General features: G+C 35.3%; 1 protein-coding gene and 1 long non-coding RNA gene across 2 annotated transcripts; both read right to left on the bottom strand.

The window, feature by feature from the left end:
• Positions 1-1,912, bottom strand: LOC104904878 (CBL-interacting serine/threonine-protein kinase 5). The gene has a single exon (XM_010693286.4). It carries the CDS (start codon positions 1,556-1,558, stop codon positions 185-187), a length of 1,374 nt encoding a protein of 457 aa, XP_010691588.1. The 5' UTR covers positions 1,559-1,912; the 3' UTR covers positions 1-184.
• An 11,579-nt stretch (positions 1,913-13,491) lies between these two features.
• LOC125493347 (uncharacterized) lies at positions 13,492-14,106 on the bottom strand. Its single transcript, XR_007269902.2, has 2 exons — positions 13,811-14,106; positions 13,492-13,729 (listed from the first exon to the last, which is right to left on the bottom strand). It is a non-coding gene; the product is annotated as an uncharacterized LOC125493347 (long non-coding RNA).
• Positions 14,107-18,998: the final 4,892 nt, after the last annotated feature.

Here is an 18,998-nt window from a genome sequence, read left to right as displayed (position 1 = left end):
AATCGGAAAACGAGAGAGATCTATTCACACTATAAGTCAAGGAATTCAATTTTACAAAAACCATGACATCTCTTACAACAACAGTGATAGTTTTTTGAATAATTACACTCACCTCTCAATTCTCAATCTCATATACTAGTTGTACTTGTCTACTTCACAGTTCCCACCTCCCTAGAGTAAAAGTCTAGGAAATACAGTTAACATTACAGTTAAGTTGGCAGTTAGTTTCCCCTTGCCAACTCCACACAATATCTTTGAGAGAAGGCCTAACTTCCTCCTCACAAAATTGAACATACTCAAGCGTGTCCCCTGAAGACTTAGTAAACTCCACCACCGCCAACTCCGCCGCCACTTCAAACACCTCTGCGGTGACGGACAGCTTCCCTTTTCGGCCTTCCGAATTCCCCTGCATCTTTATTTTGAATTCCTTAGAACTCACATGAAAATTAAGTTTCTTAGCCAATGCTTCAATCTTCACCAAAATAGCCGAGGCAGAACACTTGGAAGTAAACATAGACCCTGATTTCATCTTCTTTTCGAACAAACTAGACAAATCAAAGCCAGATGACATGGATGAAATAAACTCGAAAGCATTATAAAATCGCGGAGATGTTAATTTAGGTTCCTTTAAAAGCTGGTGATCAGGAATTTGAATCTCAATGGGTTGACGAATAAGAGAAGATGAAGACAGTGGCAATTGAAACTCTTTTCGAAACCATGGTTGCCTCATGATCCCCTGAATCGATAGCCTTCGGTTAGGATCCACAGCTAAGAGCTTCGAAACAAGCCTCTTAGCCTCAGGAGGAAACCAAGGTGGAAACTCATACTCTGCCTTGAATATCTTACAATACATTTTCATCAAATTAACATCCTGAAATGGTAAAAAACCCGAAAGTAAAGCAAATAATATCACCCCACAAGACCAAATATCAGCCTTAGCACCATCATATCCCTTCTTTCTTAACACCTCCGGTGCAACATATGCCGGTGTCCCACATTGAGTATGAAGTAGACCATCTTGTCTAAGGTGTTCCGGCAAAGCCGAAAGCCCGAAATCAGTAACCTTAAGGTTTTCATTCTCATCTAAAAGGAGATTTTCGGGCTTAAGATCACGATGTGACACCCCTCGACTATGGCAATAATCGATAGCACTAATAAGTTGTTGGAAATACTTACGAGCATATTCCTCTTTAAGTCTTCCTTTGGCTATTTTTGTAAAGAGTTCACCACCTTTAATATATTCCATGATGAAATATATTCTTACTTTAGTAGCTAGGACTTCTTTGAGGTCAACCACATTAGGGTGTCGAACCAATCTCATAACGGAGATTTCACGTTCGATTGCTTCCATCATCCCCGCTTTTTTCACCTGCTCTTTGCTGATGACCTTAATCGCAACGTTTTCGTTTGTAACAATGTTTTTACCGTAGTAAACCTTAGCAAACGTACCTTGGCCTAGTAACCTACCCATCTCGTATTTTCCAAAAATAACGTTCCTAGTAGCTCTAGGTGTTTGGATTTCACACTCATGATGTTCTTCTATTATGTATTGGTCCATGGCATATAAAAGGCTAGAAATAGGTCTAGATGATTTGGTAACAATTTTATGTAGGGAAATAGAGAAATTTAGCTAACTTTCCAGATAAAAAGGGGGTAAAATGGTTGTGGAATCCAAAGATTAGGGAGTGAAGATTGATTAATAAGGATCATTAGAAAAAGAAGTGGAGGAATGAAGTTTGGTGGAAGATGATTGAGAAAAGAAGTGATTGGAGTGGAGTGATGGGGGGAAATATATGATTAATATGAACATGAAGGAGAGATTGATTGGAGTTAGGACGTAGTAATAGGAAAGCCATAAACTAGGAAGTGGAGCCAATAGAATTGAGAAGCAAGGGGTAAAGGTAGCACATTGAAATATCAAGAAAATAGAGTGTACAATTATTTTAAGGTTTGGTGTGGGGCTCAAGATGCCGTCACTTGTGCAGTTGTGGTTGTAGCTTGGCATTCAGTGGTTGGTTCACTGTGCAGCTGGCCCCTCAGTCTTTTCTAGCAAGTAGCAATAATAATTTGGGGTTTTTTGTAACGTTTGGGGATTCTACTTTGGAGCGTGCTACTACCCTTGGCCCCCATAAATTAAGTTGCTTTATATTTGTTCCGATCTTTATTAGTTTACTCTTTCAGTTGCAGAGAATTTTAGGAGAAATAATGTTATATGTCATAGAAAGAAAGATAAATTATTATTTTATATTAAAGTTGAATGTATGTGTGATGAAAAATTAGTGGTCTCGACATCCCAAAGAAAAAATACGGATAAACTAATAAAGATTGGAGGGAGTATTTTCTAATCATCCATAATTTGACCTTTAAACTGAATAGAAATACTATAATCTTACGAAAGAACCATCCACCATTTGGATTAGATTCTAACAATTTCGAAAGATAAGATAGGGATTTCGAGTAGTTAGTCACATTCGCAACTTTCAGATTTGATGTTAGAAATTTCATTTTACTATCTTTCAGGTTAGTCCCTTCATCTTACTACTTTAGAATCACTTTAAATTTTGAAAGTTTGGTGGTTGTGTTATAGAACGGGAGAGAGATTTTGCCTACTAATTAAAGTTGTTGCATTTGAAGGATTAAAATTGAGAAATTTGATCAAATAAACAAAAACTTCTGCATAATGCAGTTGTTAGTCTATTTGAATTGATGGACCAACTCAAATACTCAATAGGAGCTCAATTTTCCAATTCATAAGAAACTTTGACTTCTTAGCATTTTAAGTAGCAACCAAACAACTACTTACGGTCCATTTTTTTATTAGTGGTACTAAATGGTAGTAATGGTCTTGGTTTCTAGTGCAAATTTATGAAAGCATTCCCATGTCAACATCCATGGTAATACTAGTTTATTCCGAAACACTTATTTCCTTCCTAAAATTTCATTAACATCCATTATCAATTGGAAAAGTGGTATTGGAAAGCGGTATTGGATGGTAATGGAAATTTATAAATGAAAACACATGTTTTGACATCAAGTTTCATTACCATGAATGTTAACATTGGAATGTGTTCACATACTTACGCTAAAAAGCATTACCATTACTACAATTTAATACTACTAACCAAACATGTCATTAGTATTTTTAATTCAAGATATTTATAAGGAGAGATCAACGAACTAAATTGATAAGATATAGAAAAGGAAACAGCTCAAAACTAGAGAGAGAATTCATTGATTAGAAGAAAAGAGAAGACAAGTTACAACCAGAATATTGTTGTATCAAACTAACTCTTACAACCAACAATATTACAACCTTAGGTGTATATATACAAGAGAACTTCATTTCCTAATTTAATGCTGACTAGATATAACTTATAATAAACTTCATTGGGACAGTACACAAGCCCACGTCGAAGGAGAGAGTTACTGAAAATTCTATTGTGCTCCCAAGAGCACGGTACACATGGTGTACTCAGTAAATTTGTTTCATTTTCGATGAGTCCTAAATGTTCTTTTTCAACAAATATTCGTTTTAGGCATATTTTTCAGCGAAAAAAAATATGTTCTATTTCCCATGAAAATTGTGCTATTTTCAATGAGCAAATGTTATATCTCAACAAATGTTCATTTTAAGCATATTTTTCAACAAAAAAAATATGTTCGATTTTCCGTGAAAATTATTCTATTTTTATTAGGAAACAGGGTGTTGTGGATTGATTAATGCGGAACAAAATCAACGAAATAATAAAGGTGAGAAAACAATAAAGAAGAATAAATAAGGAATACAAGGATTTACATGGTTCAGTCAAAATAGACCTACGTCCACGGGTCGGGAATTAGAGCTTCTTCACAATAATGGAGAAAAAAACAGCGAGAGTAATACAAGGAGTCCTAAAAATACTAGAGGCTAAAAGTGTTTCAAAAGTTGTGTATTAAAGAGTGAACATCAGGATGCCCTTTTATAATATAAGGAATCCCGTACAAAATCCTAAAAGATAAACCAAAACGGAATAAGTCAAAACTGCAAAAAACCCAGCCCCCCGATCAGGCGGGCGACATCTGCCTGATCAGATGGTCAATTCTTCAAACCTGCTGACGTCTCGGGACCGATCGGGAGACATTTGCCCGATCGGGAGACGTTTGCCCGATCGTAATTCGCGACGAACGCCCGATTGGGCGTACCCTCCCGACCGGGTTGGACAGGCCTGCGAAAATCAATTTTGACGAATTTTAAGGCATGAAACTTAACAATTTTCAATGAGCAAATGTTCTATTTTAATAATTGTTTGTTTTAAACTTATTTTTCAGCAAAAAATATATTCTATTTTCGTGAAAATATGTTCTATATTTGATGAACAAATGTTCTATTTAAGTAATTGAATTATGGTAATGTTTCACTTCAACTGTGGAAATGTTCATTTTCTTAATTAAATTCTGGTAATGTTCCACTTAAACAGTAAAATGTTCATTTTTGTAAGTGAACTCTTGTAATGTTCCACTTCAACATTAAAATGTTCGTTCGCATAAGTGAAATCTTGTAATGTTCCATTTCAACAATAAAATGTTCGTTTTCCTTTTCATAAATGTTTTATTTTGCATCATGGGAGCACATTTCTCATTGGGCAGGAGCACATTCCACGGATTAGAGAGTGACCACATAAAGGTTGGCATGGTTCCATCCTAAAACCAATTGGTGATAGGTAGAGTAACCCGCCAATTTATATGTTAGTCATTGTCTCTATAATTATTCAATGTGGGACAATTATTTCTAACTCACATGTGGGCTTTACTCATTACCTTTCCTCTCACATGTGAGCCACTTTATTTAGTATTGCAATTTGGATAGGTCACAACATCCTCACTGGGCCCTCTCTGGACTTCCAACATGAGGTCAATTGGGGCCCTTCTTGGGACCATTATAATTCGGTTGGGCTTACTTTGCTCCAAACAGATGCTCATCACCTTCCATCATGCATTTCATAATAAGCCAGGATCGTCTGCTCTGATAACATATAGAAAAGGAAACAACTCAAAGATAGACAAAGAATTCATTGATTAGAAGAAAAGAGAAGAGAAGTTACAACCAGAATACTGTTGTATCAAACTAACTCTTACAACCAACCATATTACAGCTTTAAAAAAACTAATATGAACCCGGTACACACTAATTAGTGTGCACCCGATCCATATCACGTGAGTTTATGATAGTGTATATTGATATGATATAGTGTATGTTAAAATGATATAGTCTATGTTAAAATGATATAGTGTATATTAAAATGATATAGTGTATATGTTAAAATGATATAGTGTATGTTAAAATGATAGTGTATATTAAAATAATATAGTGTATGTTAAAGTGTATGTTAAAGTGATATAGTGTATGTTAAAGTGATATAGTTTATGTTAAAGTGATATAGTGTATGTTACAATGATATAGTGTATGTTAAAGTGATATAGTGGATGTTAAAGTGATTTAGTGTGTGTTAAAATGATATAGTGTATGTTACAATGATATAGTGTATGTTAAAGTGATATAGTGTATGTTAAAGTGATATAGGGTGTGTTATGGTCACGTGCCTGAGCCTGGTCCACACTATTTTTAGTGTGAACCGGGTCCAAGCAAGTCGGATTGTTACAACTTTAGGTATATATATACAGGAGTACTTCATTTCCTAATTTAATGCTGACTAGATATAACTATTGTAACTAATAGGCAAGGAGACAATACACATAAAAATAGAACGATCTTACTTGAATATAAGAAACGAGAAAAGAGAATGATGTGAGATGGAGAGATCCACTATCCTTAAAGGCGATTTCACAGCAACACGGGTGCAAACTTCCTCCCGACGACCACCCTCTAGGATTAACATACATAACGCCGTTCGATTATGTGCACTTACAAGCAGACAGATGGAGTGACCGGACTTATCCCGAAATTTTGGAGAACCTTTTTTAGTAGAGAGGAAGACTGAATTATTTTGTATGTATGTACAACCAGAGAATGAGGATTTATATAGAGTAGAGAAGCAAAGGAAAAACGACAATGAATTATTTTGGGAGAAGTTTAAGGAAAACGATTGCGACATAAACGACAAGAGACATTTGTCGTTACAAACTGATTGCGAGAATCTCGCAAAGGAAATTGTCCTAAAAAGATAACGGAGATCATAAAACGGGCCACAGACCCCGCGCTCGCCACGAGCCCGGCCCAGCTAGCACGTGCGTGTGTGGTTTGTCATTCTTCTAGCCCATTACTCAACAAAAGTTAAAGGTATATAAACAAGGTAGGACCTTTATTTAATTCTTTCCATGTAGGACTTGGGTATTTCATGACCAAAAATAAACAAAAGAATACTCCAAGAATATGGCTAACTTCGAAGCTTTATTTCCAACAATAACTTATAGTATAAAATAAAGAAACCATTATAGTTGCTAAAATTTCTTAGATGCTTCGTTTTATTTGCTTCAAGAATAAGGAAGAAAAGAGGAAGATGAGTACCGTGTTAGACTTTGTGATCAATAAGAGAATCGGATAACCACTCCAAGGCACGGAAACTACGCTTTCCTATTAGTTTAATTTCGCCCCTCTAGGATCACCGGGTTAACACGAAATAACTAATGAGATACAATGGAGAGAAACAATCCACTTAGATGATCTTCTAAGTGAATCAAACAAGAACTTGTGTTTTGTGTTTGTGAAGAACACTCAAGAGAAGATTGCAAGTTTCTCTTAAGCTAAGCAAGAAGTATTTGAGAGATATAGGAAAATTCTGATTTTCTTCTAACCCTTCACTCATAGGAATCCCAAGGTTTATATAGGAATCATAAACCTTTCATTGACTAGAGTAGTAATCCATAACCCCCATTTTAATCACCCATCAAAGGCCTTTAATCAGCTGATTTAAGGACCTTAAAGGTCATTAAAATGAGGCCATAACATCACAACGGACATAAAACCGTCAAGGCATCTTTTCGCATTCCAAGGCAGAAGACACGTCGCGACTCGCGAAGAAGCTCGCGAGTCGCGAGGCGCTGGTCGCGACCCGGCGCCTGTCGCGACTCGCGACGGGCCACTGGTCGCGACTCGCGACTGTCGCGACTCGCGGCCAGTCTTCTGTCTCCCTTGGTTTATCAATGCGTTTTGCCACTTGATGCACCTAGCCTTTTGCATACTAGACCTCCTCCTCTTCTAGTACATACCCTTATGAGTTTCAAACCCATTACCCTATAAATGTTCCAACAATCCTCCTCCCATTTATAGGGTAATGTTGAAAAGTTTTTCAACTTGCTATAAATCGCAAACACACATGTTCATGCATCATGGAAATATCTAACGATTGAATTTCCATTTAGTAAAAGTAATCTTTACAATAATTTAGATCATAATGTAGAAAAGCAGCTTTGAATCATATAACCATTACAAATTATTGAAGTTACTAATACACACAAACATAAACTAGGTTCTTAAAACCTCCGACACCTATGAAGCCTTGGTGTCCATATCCATTCATAAGCATTCCAAGTCAAGCCTAAGACTTGATGAAGCGGCCAAACTTCTAGCTTACATAGGTAAATCTTTCCGGACATGCTCCTACAATTGAGCACCTTATCAAAGATTTATTAAGAATAAAATTCAACCTCTTTATCATTGTAGCAACAAGCACTAACCTCGGGATGTATTAAACAAGTGCTCCCAACCTCTTAGAGAAGTACTATCCTCCTTGAATTTGAGATCTAACGTTGTATTAGACATCAAATAGAGTTTTCCTTCACCATAGGTTGATCAATAGGCTTAAGACCCATCCCTTTGTTCATTTTGTTCACTAGTTCCCTTGACAACGGTTTTGTAAACGTATCCGCCAAGTTCAAACTAGACCGAACAAAATTAATAGTTATACAACTATTCCTTATCATTTCCCGCACATAGCTATGTCTAACTCCAATGTGCCTTGACTTGCCATTGTAGACTTCACTATATGCTTTAGCTATGGTTGATGCACTATCACAATGGATAGCAAGAGGTGACATTGGTTTCACCCATAAGTCCACCTCACTCAACACATTCCTTAGCCATTCCGCTTCTTGGCAACAAGAAGCCAAAGCAATGAATTCCGATGCCATAGTGGAATCCGTTATACATGTTTGCTTCTTGGAAGCCCATGAAATGGCACCTCCTCCAAGAAGAAACACCCAACCACTAGTGGATGAATAATCTTCCTTATTCGAAATCCAACTAGCATCCGAGTAACCTTCTAAGATAGAAGGTTCTCTTTGTATGTTATGACATAATCCAAGGTCTTATTCAAGTACCTTAACACTCTTCTCAATGCTTGCCAATGCAACATACTAGGATTACTAGTATACCTACTGAGCTTGCCAATAGCAAAGGCTATATCCGGCCGAGTGCTAGTCATAGCATACATCAAGCTTCCAATTAAGCTTGCATACTCCAATTGTGAAATTGGAGTACCACTACTCGGAACCAAGTGAATACTAGGATCCATAGGAGTAGCAAAATGAGTCGAATTTGACTCATTATACCTCTTGACCACTTTCTCAATATAATGAGATTGTGATAAAGAAAACGACCCTTTCCCTCTTATTATTCTAATACCTAGAATAACATCCGCTTCACCCAAATCTTTCATGGAGAAGCTAGAGGAAAGGAAGACTTTGGTCTTTTCCACTTGTTCCAAATCAGTCCCAAAAATAAGCATATCATCAACATATAAGCAAATTATAACTCCTTTACCGTTATTATCAAATTTGCTATATACACACTTATCGGACTGATTTATTTTGAACCCACTAGACAACACAACTTCATCAAATTTTTGATGCCATTGCTTAGGTGCTTGTTTAAGACCATACAAAGATCTAACAATTTACAAACTTTAGTTTCTTGACCTTTAACCACAAACCCTTCAGGTTGATTCATGTACACTTCCTCCTCCAATTCACCATTAAGAAAAGCAGTTTTTACATCCATTTGGTGAATTACTAGACCATGAATCGCAGCTAATGCTATCAATAGTCTAATAGTAGCTATTCTAGCTACTGGAGCATAAGTATCAAAGTAATCGATACCATATCTTTGCCTAAAACCTTGGACCACTAACCGGGCCTTATGTTTTAGTATGGTTCCATCGATTTTCTTTTTCCTTACAAAAATCCATTTACAACCTAGGGGTTTGCAACCGGGAGGTAAATTAGCTAAAATCCAAGTGTGATTACCCATTATAGAATCCATTTCATCATTCACTGCCTCTTTCCAGAAAGCAGAATCATGAGACTTCATAGCCTCATCAAAGGACCTAGGATCCTCCTCCATATTGTAACAATATGAAATTTGAGTCGAAATTGACTCCCTTGACCCTTCAACTAAATATAGTTGAAAATCCGGTCCAAAAGATTTCTCTTTTCTAATTCGTTTACTTTTCCTAATTTCCGGTGTTGTAGTATCATGATCATTTGAATGTCATCTACAACATTGGAACTAGTACTAGGTATCATGTCCTTTGGTCTAATCGATGAGAATCTAGTCTCATCAAATATTGCATCCCTTGACTCTATCACGGAGTGAATAGAGACAAAGTCATTGGGCTCAATGACATAAAACCTATAGGCTTTGCTATGTACCGCATAGCCTATAAAAATGCAATCAATTCCTTTTTCACCTAAAGTTTTCCTTTTAGGTTCCGTCAATTTGACAATTGCCCTACAACCCCATACCTTAAGGTAATTGAGATTAGGCTTTTTATTACACCAAAGTTCATAAGGGGTAGTCTTATTCCTTTTATTAGGAACTCGATTTAAAATGTAACATGCAGTTAAAATTGCATCACCCCAAAAACCGTCATTAAGACCCGAATTAGAAAGCATGTATTAACCATTTCTTTTAGGACCCTATTTTTCCTTTCCGCTATACCATTACTTTGAGGTGAGTATGGGGCGGTTGTTTCATGAATTACACCAATGGAACTAAAATAACTTGGATTATAATATTCACCACCCCTATCCGTTCGAAGTCTTTTAATCTTTTGATTAAGTTGGAGTTCCACTTCGATTTTAAAGGTCTTAAACTTTTCTAGTGCTTCATCTTTAGTACATAAAAGATATATGTAACAAAACCTTGAAAAATCATCAATAAAAGTTACAATATATTTTTTATTTCCTAAAGAAGGTGAACTATGAAAGTCACACAAGTCACTATGCACCAATTCAAGCAATACCGTTTGTCTAGTCACACTAGGATAAGGATTTTTTGTAATTTTATTTAGCACGCAAGTGTGACACTTCTCTAACTTTAAATCGAAAGGAGGTATAACCCCATTTTAGACATGTCATATAATCTACGATAATTCACATGACATAAACGATTGTGCCATAGAGAAGAAACATCAAGCATGTAAATAGAACTAGTACCAATTTTATTATCAATACTAAATTTAAACATTCCATTACAAAAGAAACCTTGTCCAACAAAAATACCACCCTTGGAAAGTACAAATTTATCCGACTCAAAAACAACTTTAAAACCATACTTATTCAAGAGACCTCCTGACACAATTCTTCCTAACTTCCGGTACATACACAACATCCCGGAGAGTTAAAGTCTTTCCCGAGGTTAACAACAATTCTACTTGGCCTATGCCTCTAGCCTTTACCGTAGAATCATTCCCCATATACAAGATTGGACCATCATCCAAATCTTTCAAAGACTTGAAGAAATCCTTGTTATTGCACACATGTCTAGAGGCTCCCGAATCTATCCACCAAGAATCATCAACCTGCACACACATAATTTCAGAAATCATAGCAACAAAATGCATTTCTTCAATTACATTAACATGTGCATTGTTACCTTGGTTTTGAACAACACTAGGTTGTGTGTTCTTTGTCTTCTTCTTGTTGTTAGAAGGACAATCCCTCTTAAGATGAGGACCATTGCATATCCAACAAGAGAGGGTCTTCCTCTTCTTGTTTGCAACATTGGTTTTGTTAGTTGTTGTTGTTGTTGTTGGATTTCTTGGTCTTACTAGACCCACCAACCTCTACCAAATTAACGGTAGATTTAGGAATACTAGGAGTAGTATCCTTAACCCCATCTTGAGCCCGGATCCCCTCTTCAATACGAAGATGAGTTCCTAATTGCTCCATGGACATGTCTTCCTTTTTATGTTTTAAAAGATGTTTTGTATCTTTCCAAGAATTTGGTAATTTGTCAATGATTGAGGCAACCGCAATTGCCTCATCCATCACCATACCATGTGATCTTATTTGGTTCAAAATATGATGAACCTCATGGAATTGCTCCATAATAGGCCGATCATTAGTCATTTTAAAAGAATTAAAATTACTAACAAGGAATTTCTTACTTGAAGCATCTTCCGAAATGTACTTGGCCTCAAGAGCATCCCAAAGTTCCTTTGCACTCTCCACATTTTGGTAGAGATCAAACAACGGGTCGGTGAGAGAGTTGAGAATATGACCACGACAAATGTAGTCATCATTCTCCCACTTTACCTCTTCCTAGTAGTCTCAAGAGGCTCTTCCTCTCCATCTTCCGGGAGTGGTGGCATAGGAGTTGATAACACATACACCACATTCAAGGCGGTCAACAAGAAGTGCATCTTCTTTTGCCACCTCCGATAGCCCACCCCCTCAAACTTATCCAACTTTTGGAAGTTCATAGTCATGTCCTTGAGTGATTGAGCCATATCCGAAAGAAAGAAAATTAAACTAATAGATTGTTAGACTTTGTGATCAATGAGAGAACCGGATATCCACTCCAAGGCACGGAAACTACGCTTTCCTATTAGTTTAATTTCGCCCCTCTAGGATCACCGGGTTAACACGAAATAACTAATGAGATACAATGGAGAGAAACAATCCACTTAGATGATCTTCTAAGTGAATCAACAAGAACTTGTGTTTTGTGTTTGTGAAGAACACTCAAGAGAAGATTGCAAGTTTTCTCTTAAGCTAAGCAAGAAGTATTTGAGAGTATAGAAAATTCTGATTTTCTTCTAACCCTTCACTCATAGGAATCCCAAGGTTTATATAGGAATCATAAACCTTTCATTGACTAGAGTAGTAATCCATAACCCCCATTTTAATCACCCATCAAAGGCCTTTAATCAGCTGATTTAAGGACCTTAAAGGTCATTAAAATGAGGCCATAACATCACAACGGACATAAAACCGTCAAGGCATCTTTTCGCATTCCAAGGCAGAAGACACGTCGCGACTCGCGAAGAAGCTCGCGAGTCGCGAGGCGCTGGTCGCGACCCGCGACGCCTGTCGCGACTCGCGACGGGCCACTGGTCGCGACTCGCGACGGTTGTCGCGACTCGCGGCCAGTCTTCTGTCTCCCTTGGTTTATCAATGCGTTTTGCCACTTGATGCACTCTAGCCTTTTGCATACTAGACCTCCTCCTCTTCTAGTACATACCCCTATGAGTCTCAAACCCATTACCCTATAAATGTTCCAACATACCGTACCCCTCAAAAGGAGGAAAAATAAAAAACGGTAGATGAGTCACCAAACTTCCAAAGGTCAAGTAAACAAGTTCTGTCTTTATTTGAAAGTCATCATCTTCCTCTTTTGTTTTTATATGGTTTATTATTCCATGATTTCACTAGTCACTCCTCACTTATATCTGAAGATGAATCAGGTTGATATGTATCTTATAAAAGGAAAATATATATTACTACTCATTCTTTCAAATAAAAGAAATAACAAGTTTTAGGTAGATCTGGTTTATAATTATTTCTTGTGAATCAAAATTAACTACTATGTATAAGAAAAATAATTATATCATATAAAAATTAACTATATAAAAAATAATTATTTCATATTAAAAACTAACTATGTAAAAAAACTGATTATATCATACATACTTGATGCAGAACAAGTTATTGTGCACCAATTCACCTAAACATTTTAGAAAGAAAAGGCGAATAGTAAACTGTAAATGAGAAATTTAAAGAAAAATTGGAAAAATATTGGAGGAGCTTCTAACAGATTTGGCAAAAATAACACCATCCCACGATTCGAATAAAATTAGATATGGATTAAGGTTTTTAAATTTTTAACCCGTGCAAGTGGATGAGTTGGTTTTATATGATTAATATATCAAATGGACTAGATTAGAGTTTATAAAACTAATTTTCATTATGTATAGGCATATATTCTTACGGGAAATGATGATGATAAGAATAAAAGTGATCCAGATTAAAAGTCAAATATATATCTTAACTAGGGACGAAGATGAGAGGAAAAAGTGGTAGCTCGGTGGAGTACCACTTCGACATTTTATAAGGTTCGAATCTTCATCCCAACAATATATTGTCTTGTACCCAGTCTTCGAACTAATCTGTTTGGCGGGTTAGTAGTTTAACAAAGATTGATATTCAAACCAATTATCTTTTATAATTAAAAAAAACTAGGGATGAAGATGGTTATTATAACTGCGATATAACTTGTTGATTTTTTTTTTTTTTGATAAGGAGAAAAAACTTAGGCAAACCACCCATTAATCAGGCGGCCAACCTAAAACATCCTTACGGATGATAAGGGAAAAATCCAGACAGTAAGGGGGAAACCAATATAACAGCGAGGAGTAAGAATGCGCCTTTTTAGCCATAAAATCTGCCGCCCGATTTGCCTCACGGAAGCAGTGACAGAAGCGACACTCCGAAAATAGAGCAGCATCCAACCCTACATCAACCAAAATGTTAGAGATTTCCCAGGGAACACGCCAAATATGCCTCATAGAGTTAATAACTACCAAATTATCACCTTCCACCACCAACTTAGAGATATTCAGCGAAAGGGCTCCTTTGATGCCCTCATGCAGAGCCCAAGCTTCTGCTTGAACAATGGAAATATACTGCCCTAGAGACTTAGCTCCAGCCGATATAACTTGTTGATAAACCTTATGAAATATGATTTTAATGTATTTTTAAGCCACGGCCCCCAATTATATTAAGGCCGTACCTGTGGAGTCTTCTTTAATCTGGACATCAGGCCATGTGATGAAAAGCCTCAACAAGCTACCAATTATTTAGTTATCCACTCTTATCTTCAACTATATGAAGCATTATCTACAAGACTAATAATAGTATCTCTTATTCTTTTTAACCACAACCCTTATCCAAATCTTTATCAAACTGTTATTGTTGGAAAGAATTTCATTTTAGTTTGCTGGCAGACATTATATTGTCGTATTCTTTGATAATTTAACAACCTTTTTTTCCTTTGTGGGGATAACTTAACAAATTTTAAGTTTTAACCTAGTGGTTAAAGCTGTGTAAAACCGTGTTTTTAATTCGGAGATTAGTTGATAAACAAATTGACTATCGATTTGTAAAGTAGTTTTTACCACTTTGTTTTTCTCTCTTAAGAAAATTATCTTGGTTATTCATCAAAGTAAAATGTGTAAGTTTTTTTTTGGGGGAACACAGGTACATATAGCATCTTTTAATTAAAACACGCGAGTATATTATTCATATTTATAGATAATGATTAGAGTCGTTTTCATTCTTCAGCATAAGTTTAGCTAATTAAAAACATAAATATCTTCACTAACTCCTGTTTAATCAAAACTGAAAAGGAAATATGCTATTAAAGCAAATGAACTGGATAAATTTGTTAAATGACGTTTGATTCTTTGTGATGATATCTCACCACGACTCACCTAATTATATTTGTATTTTTCCAGCTAGCTCTTTCTGCTTACATGTCTATCGGTTGAGCAGTACGTGATGAAAAATGGAAATGCACGATAAAAATTGAACTCGGACATGAAAATAATGGTCAACAAGTTAGGCCCGGCTACATTATAGGGTGGAAATTTTTCATTTATTAATATTATACTTTAAAGTAATAACATTAAGAAAAGGTATTGTGTCAAACCGTCCGACCATAATCTTTGGTCGGACGATTTTCAATTGGTTTCAAAAAAAATTCAGTTGGTTTCAATTTTTTTCAGTTGGTTTCAATTTTTGTTCAATTGGTTTTAACTTTTTTTCAGTTGGATGTAAGTTACCTCTAAATGAAAGTAACTTACCTAGCTCTAAATGAAAGTAACTTACCTCTAAATGAAAGTAAGTTACCTAACTTACGTCTAAATGAAAGTAAGTTACCTCTAAATGAAAATAATTTACCTCTAAATGAAAGTAACTTACCATATCAAGTATCTTGGATTGGTATTGCAGGTTTTCTTCTTGTTGAGTTTCCGTTCAATCATCGGAAACTGCGCCGTCGATTTCTTCCGGCTTCACCTCCACCGTCGGATCCCATTCCCTTCATCTCTCACATCCCACTCTCTCTCCTCGTCACTTCACTGTTTTTAATTTCCTCGCTTGTGCGATATCCCTTCTCTTTCTCTCTTAAAGTGTTGCTGCTGATTTTTTCAAGTGCTTCATAAGCTTAAATTCAATTTAATTTGAGTTTTCTAGCATTTTTCTATTTCGCACCTTCATCTCTCACAACTTTCTTGGATATAGGTATGGTTGCATAATACAAGTTACGAACCAAACAGAACGGGAGTGGTCGTCCGACCAAATGTATTGTGTAAGACGGTCTGACACAATACTTTCCCTAACATTAAATATCACTTGGTCTTGTGGTTAAGATTTAATTTATTAACGTGAGGTCATGGGATCAAAGCTTATACTATGTAATTTTTAGTTTCTTTTAGTACATGGATTACATAAAGTAAAACACCCTTCAGGAGAGCGTCACGTGGCACCGTTCGTTGTTTAAGAACGCCTTTTAATAGATTTACTAGTATTTTTGGCCCACGAGATGTCTCGGGTCTATCACAATTATCACATATATATTATTCATAAAATTTCATAATGGATTATACTAGCTTTTCGTAATATTTTGTCTAGTGTGAAATTGAAAAATGGACGTTATGGCATAATAAGTTGTTCAAATTTTTTTTAGGGGAATTGGGAATAAGAATAACAATTTCAATTGAATTTGGATAAGAGAATGTTATTACTTAATATAAATATAAAATCAAAAAGATTATCTACCTATAGGATTTTATTATGTTTTACATTGAAATTTAATGGATTAATGGATAAACTCTCACATTTCATTATAAAGGTCACATGTTCGAATCCTAGTAAATATGATTGAGAGTATAAACATGTGTATTAGAAGCTTCAAAAGAGTGTCACATGACACCGTTCCTTTAATAGGAATGCCTTTTAATATATTTGTATAGATTAGGCAAATTTTTAAGTGTTCTCGAGAACGCCTAGAATTGTATACTCTCATCACATTTTTTACACATTTGTCATGTATTTTGGTTAAATGAGCAACATGTAAAAAGTGGAAAAAAAATGTGAAAGAGACTATCTAGTTCTTAGGTATGAAGTTAGAACACTTGTGAGATATAGACCGAATATAGTCCGGCTTCCAAAGCCTTTTCAATTGATCTTCAACACATTTTTTTTCTATAATAGTATTCTCAGATGAGCGAAATAAGTTCACTAGCAGTAGCAGACATACTCCTATATTCAGCTTCAGCTGAAGGCTTACTGTTTGTTGCTTTTTAGTCTTCCATGACACCAAGCTATCGCCAATCAATACTGCATAAGCATTAAGTGATTTGGTGGTGAATTGACATGTACTCTAGTCTGCATCACTACAGGCAGACACTTATAGGTTGTTGTGAGAAGGATAGAACAGTCCATAATCCATAGTACCTTGTAAGTATTTGACCACATGTAAAGCTGCTCGAAGATGTGGAATTCTAGGCTGATGTAGAAATTGACTCAAATGTTGTACAGGAGAAGACAAATCAGGTCTAGTCAATCCCAAGTACAATAATCTGCTAATCAATAATCTTCTATATACATCAGGTTCATCCAGAATATCACCAAGTTCTATGGACAATTTTAGACCAGTGGGTAAAGGTGCTGGAGAAATAACAATATTTTCCATTCCACAATCTGCAATAGTATCTCTAATGTATTTCTTTTGAGATAAGAAAATACCATTAGAATTTCTTGATATTTGAATACCCAATAAGTAACTAAGAGCACCTAAATCTTTGATTGTGAAAGCCTTATCAAGAGCTTGCTTTACATCATTGATTTGTTGCATATTGGTGCCTCTTACTAACATATCATCCACATATACTAACACAACCACAAATTCACCAGATAAGCTTCTTGTAAACAAAGAATAATCTTTCTTTGACTGAATAAATCCCAAACTTCTAAGAAATTCAGATAATTCCTTATTCCATTGTCTAGATGCCTGTTTTAATCCATAGATTGACTTCTTCAATTTGCAAACCTCATCAATACCAGCTTTATCATATCCAGTAGGAGGTATCATATACACCTCTTCATCCAAGAAACCATGTAATCCAAGAAAGTTAGGCAAGAGCCGCAAGACTCTTTGAGTGTTAGATGATTTATACACTCTTTGTGCTGCCATATCACTACTTTCTGCACCAATCTCAACAACTCCGCCAGTAATTTCTTATTGTTTCTCAATTTATTGCAAGATAGAAAAGGTACAGTTAATTAAAGGGAGAGGGTCCATGGAAAGAACATTTGAAATAGTAGTTTGAAATCCACTATTTAATCCAAGAAGCAATTGCATCAACTTATCATCATTATTCTCCAAATCTTGCAATTTCTTGAAAATACAATTACTTAAAGCACCACAACTGCATATAGGTAACAATTTCAGACTTTGCATTTCATCCCATGGTTTCTTGATTTTGCCATAATAAGCTATAATGCTCATATTCTCCTGTTTCAGACTATCTATCTCTTTCTTCAACTGATATATCAAAGATCCATTACTTTGACCAAATCTTTCTTGCAATTCTAGTAGAATTTGCAATAAATCAAAATTCATCTGCTAAATCAGGACTTATGGAATTCAAAATCCAGCTCATTATTACCATGTAATCTGCTCTCTTCCATTTTTGAAAATCTTTATCATTTTCATCAAGTATTTTCAAAACTCCATTTATAAATCCTTCTTTATTCTTTGCAATTAAAGCTCTCCTTACATTTCTACCCCATCTCATGAAATTATTTTCAAAAAATATAGCAGTAACAAGTGAAGCAGTACGATTATCAGAATTAGCAACATAAAGTTGATCAATATTACCTCCAGTTTCATTGTTCGCACTTTTATTTGCAAGAATTTCATAATCAACCATTGATTGATTTTCAATTAATCAGCAAATTTGCAAGATATACAATATTGCAAACAATCGCCAAGATCAAATATCTTCCAAGAACTTCCAATCGCCAATGACAAAAAAGCGAAAATTGCAATAAACTGGATACGATTGCAATTCTACTATTTTGACCTAAATCTCGTAAAAGAGATGCAACTCTGATACCACGTAGAAGCTAGAATTAGCTCAACATTAAGATTAGTAATGGAGGTTTAGAGAGATAAAGAGAAGGATTGTGTATTACTCTTGTAACAAAAAGTTGTTATTACAAAAGTCAGAAAAAAAAAATAAGAGAGAGAATAATAGCTTATATACATTGAGATATATAACTACGTTAACTAACTTTCTTTATATTTGAACTGAAATATAAATATAAATCATATAATATCAAAGCATTTATACTATAAGAAGAATATTACATTGCATTAATGTTTTGTATCATCTTTTACTTGTTAATTATTGTTGATAGATGTCATATGACAATTAATTGATGATAAATTTCTTATTCCTTTCAATAAACAAATCTCTTAGATCTATCTCAAAAGCCTAAATACTTTTGTTGATATGAGGACTATCACCATGATTTGCGTTGATGGTGATCCCCTAATATCTTTTATATTTTTTAAAATATTATTTTAGGTTCGTTATAAGTTTCTATTATTTATCCATTGAAGATTTTCCACCCAATTATTGAGTTATTTCTGCCCATATATTGGAATTTATATCTCTCTTTTGGAGAATTGTTACCTATATTTCTAATTTCAC

Source organism: Beta vulgaris, chromosome 9, assembly GCF_026745355.1.
Source record: "Beta vulgaris subsp. vulgaris cultivar EL10 chromosome 9, EL10.2, whole genome shotgun sequence".
NCBI lineage: Eukaryota > Viridiplantae > Streptophyta > Magnoliopsida > Caryophyllales > Amaranthaceae > Beta > Beta vulgaris.
Note: the sequence above shows the minus strand (reverse complement) of the source record. Positions and strands in the feature narration are given on the sequence as shown.

Excerpts from the sequence above, each read along its gene's own strand:
- LOC104904878 (XM_010693286.4), bottom strand. The coding sequence starts at position 1,558 with ATGGACCAATACATAATAGAAGAACATCATGAGTGTGAAATCCAAACA.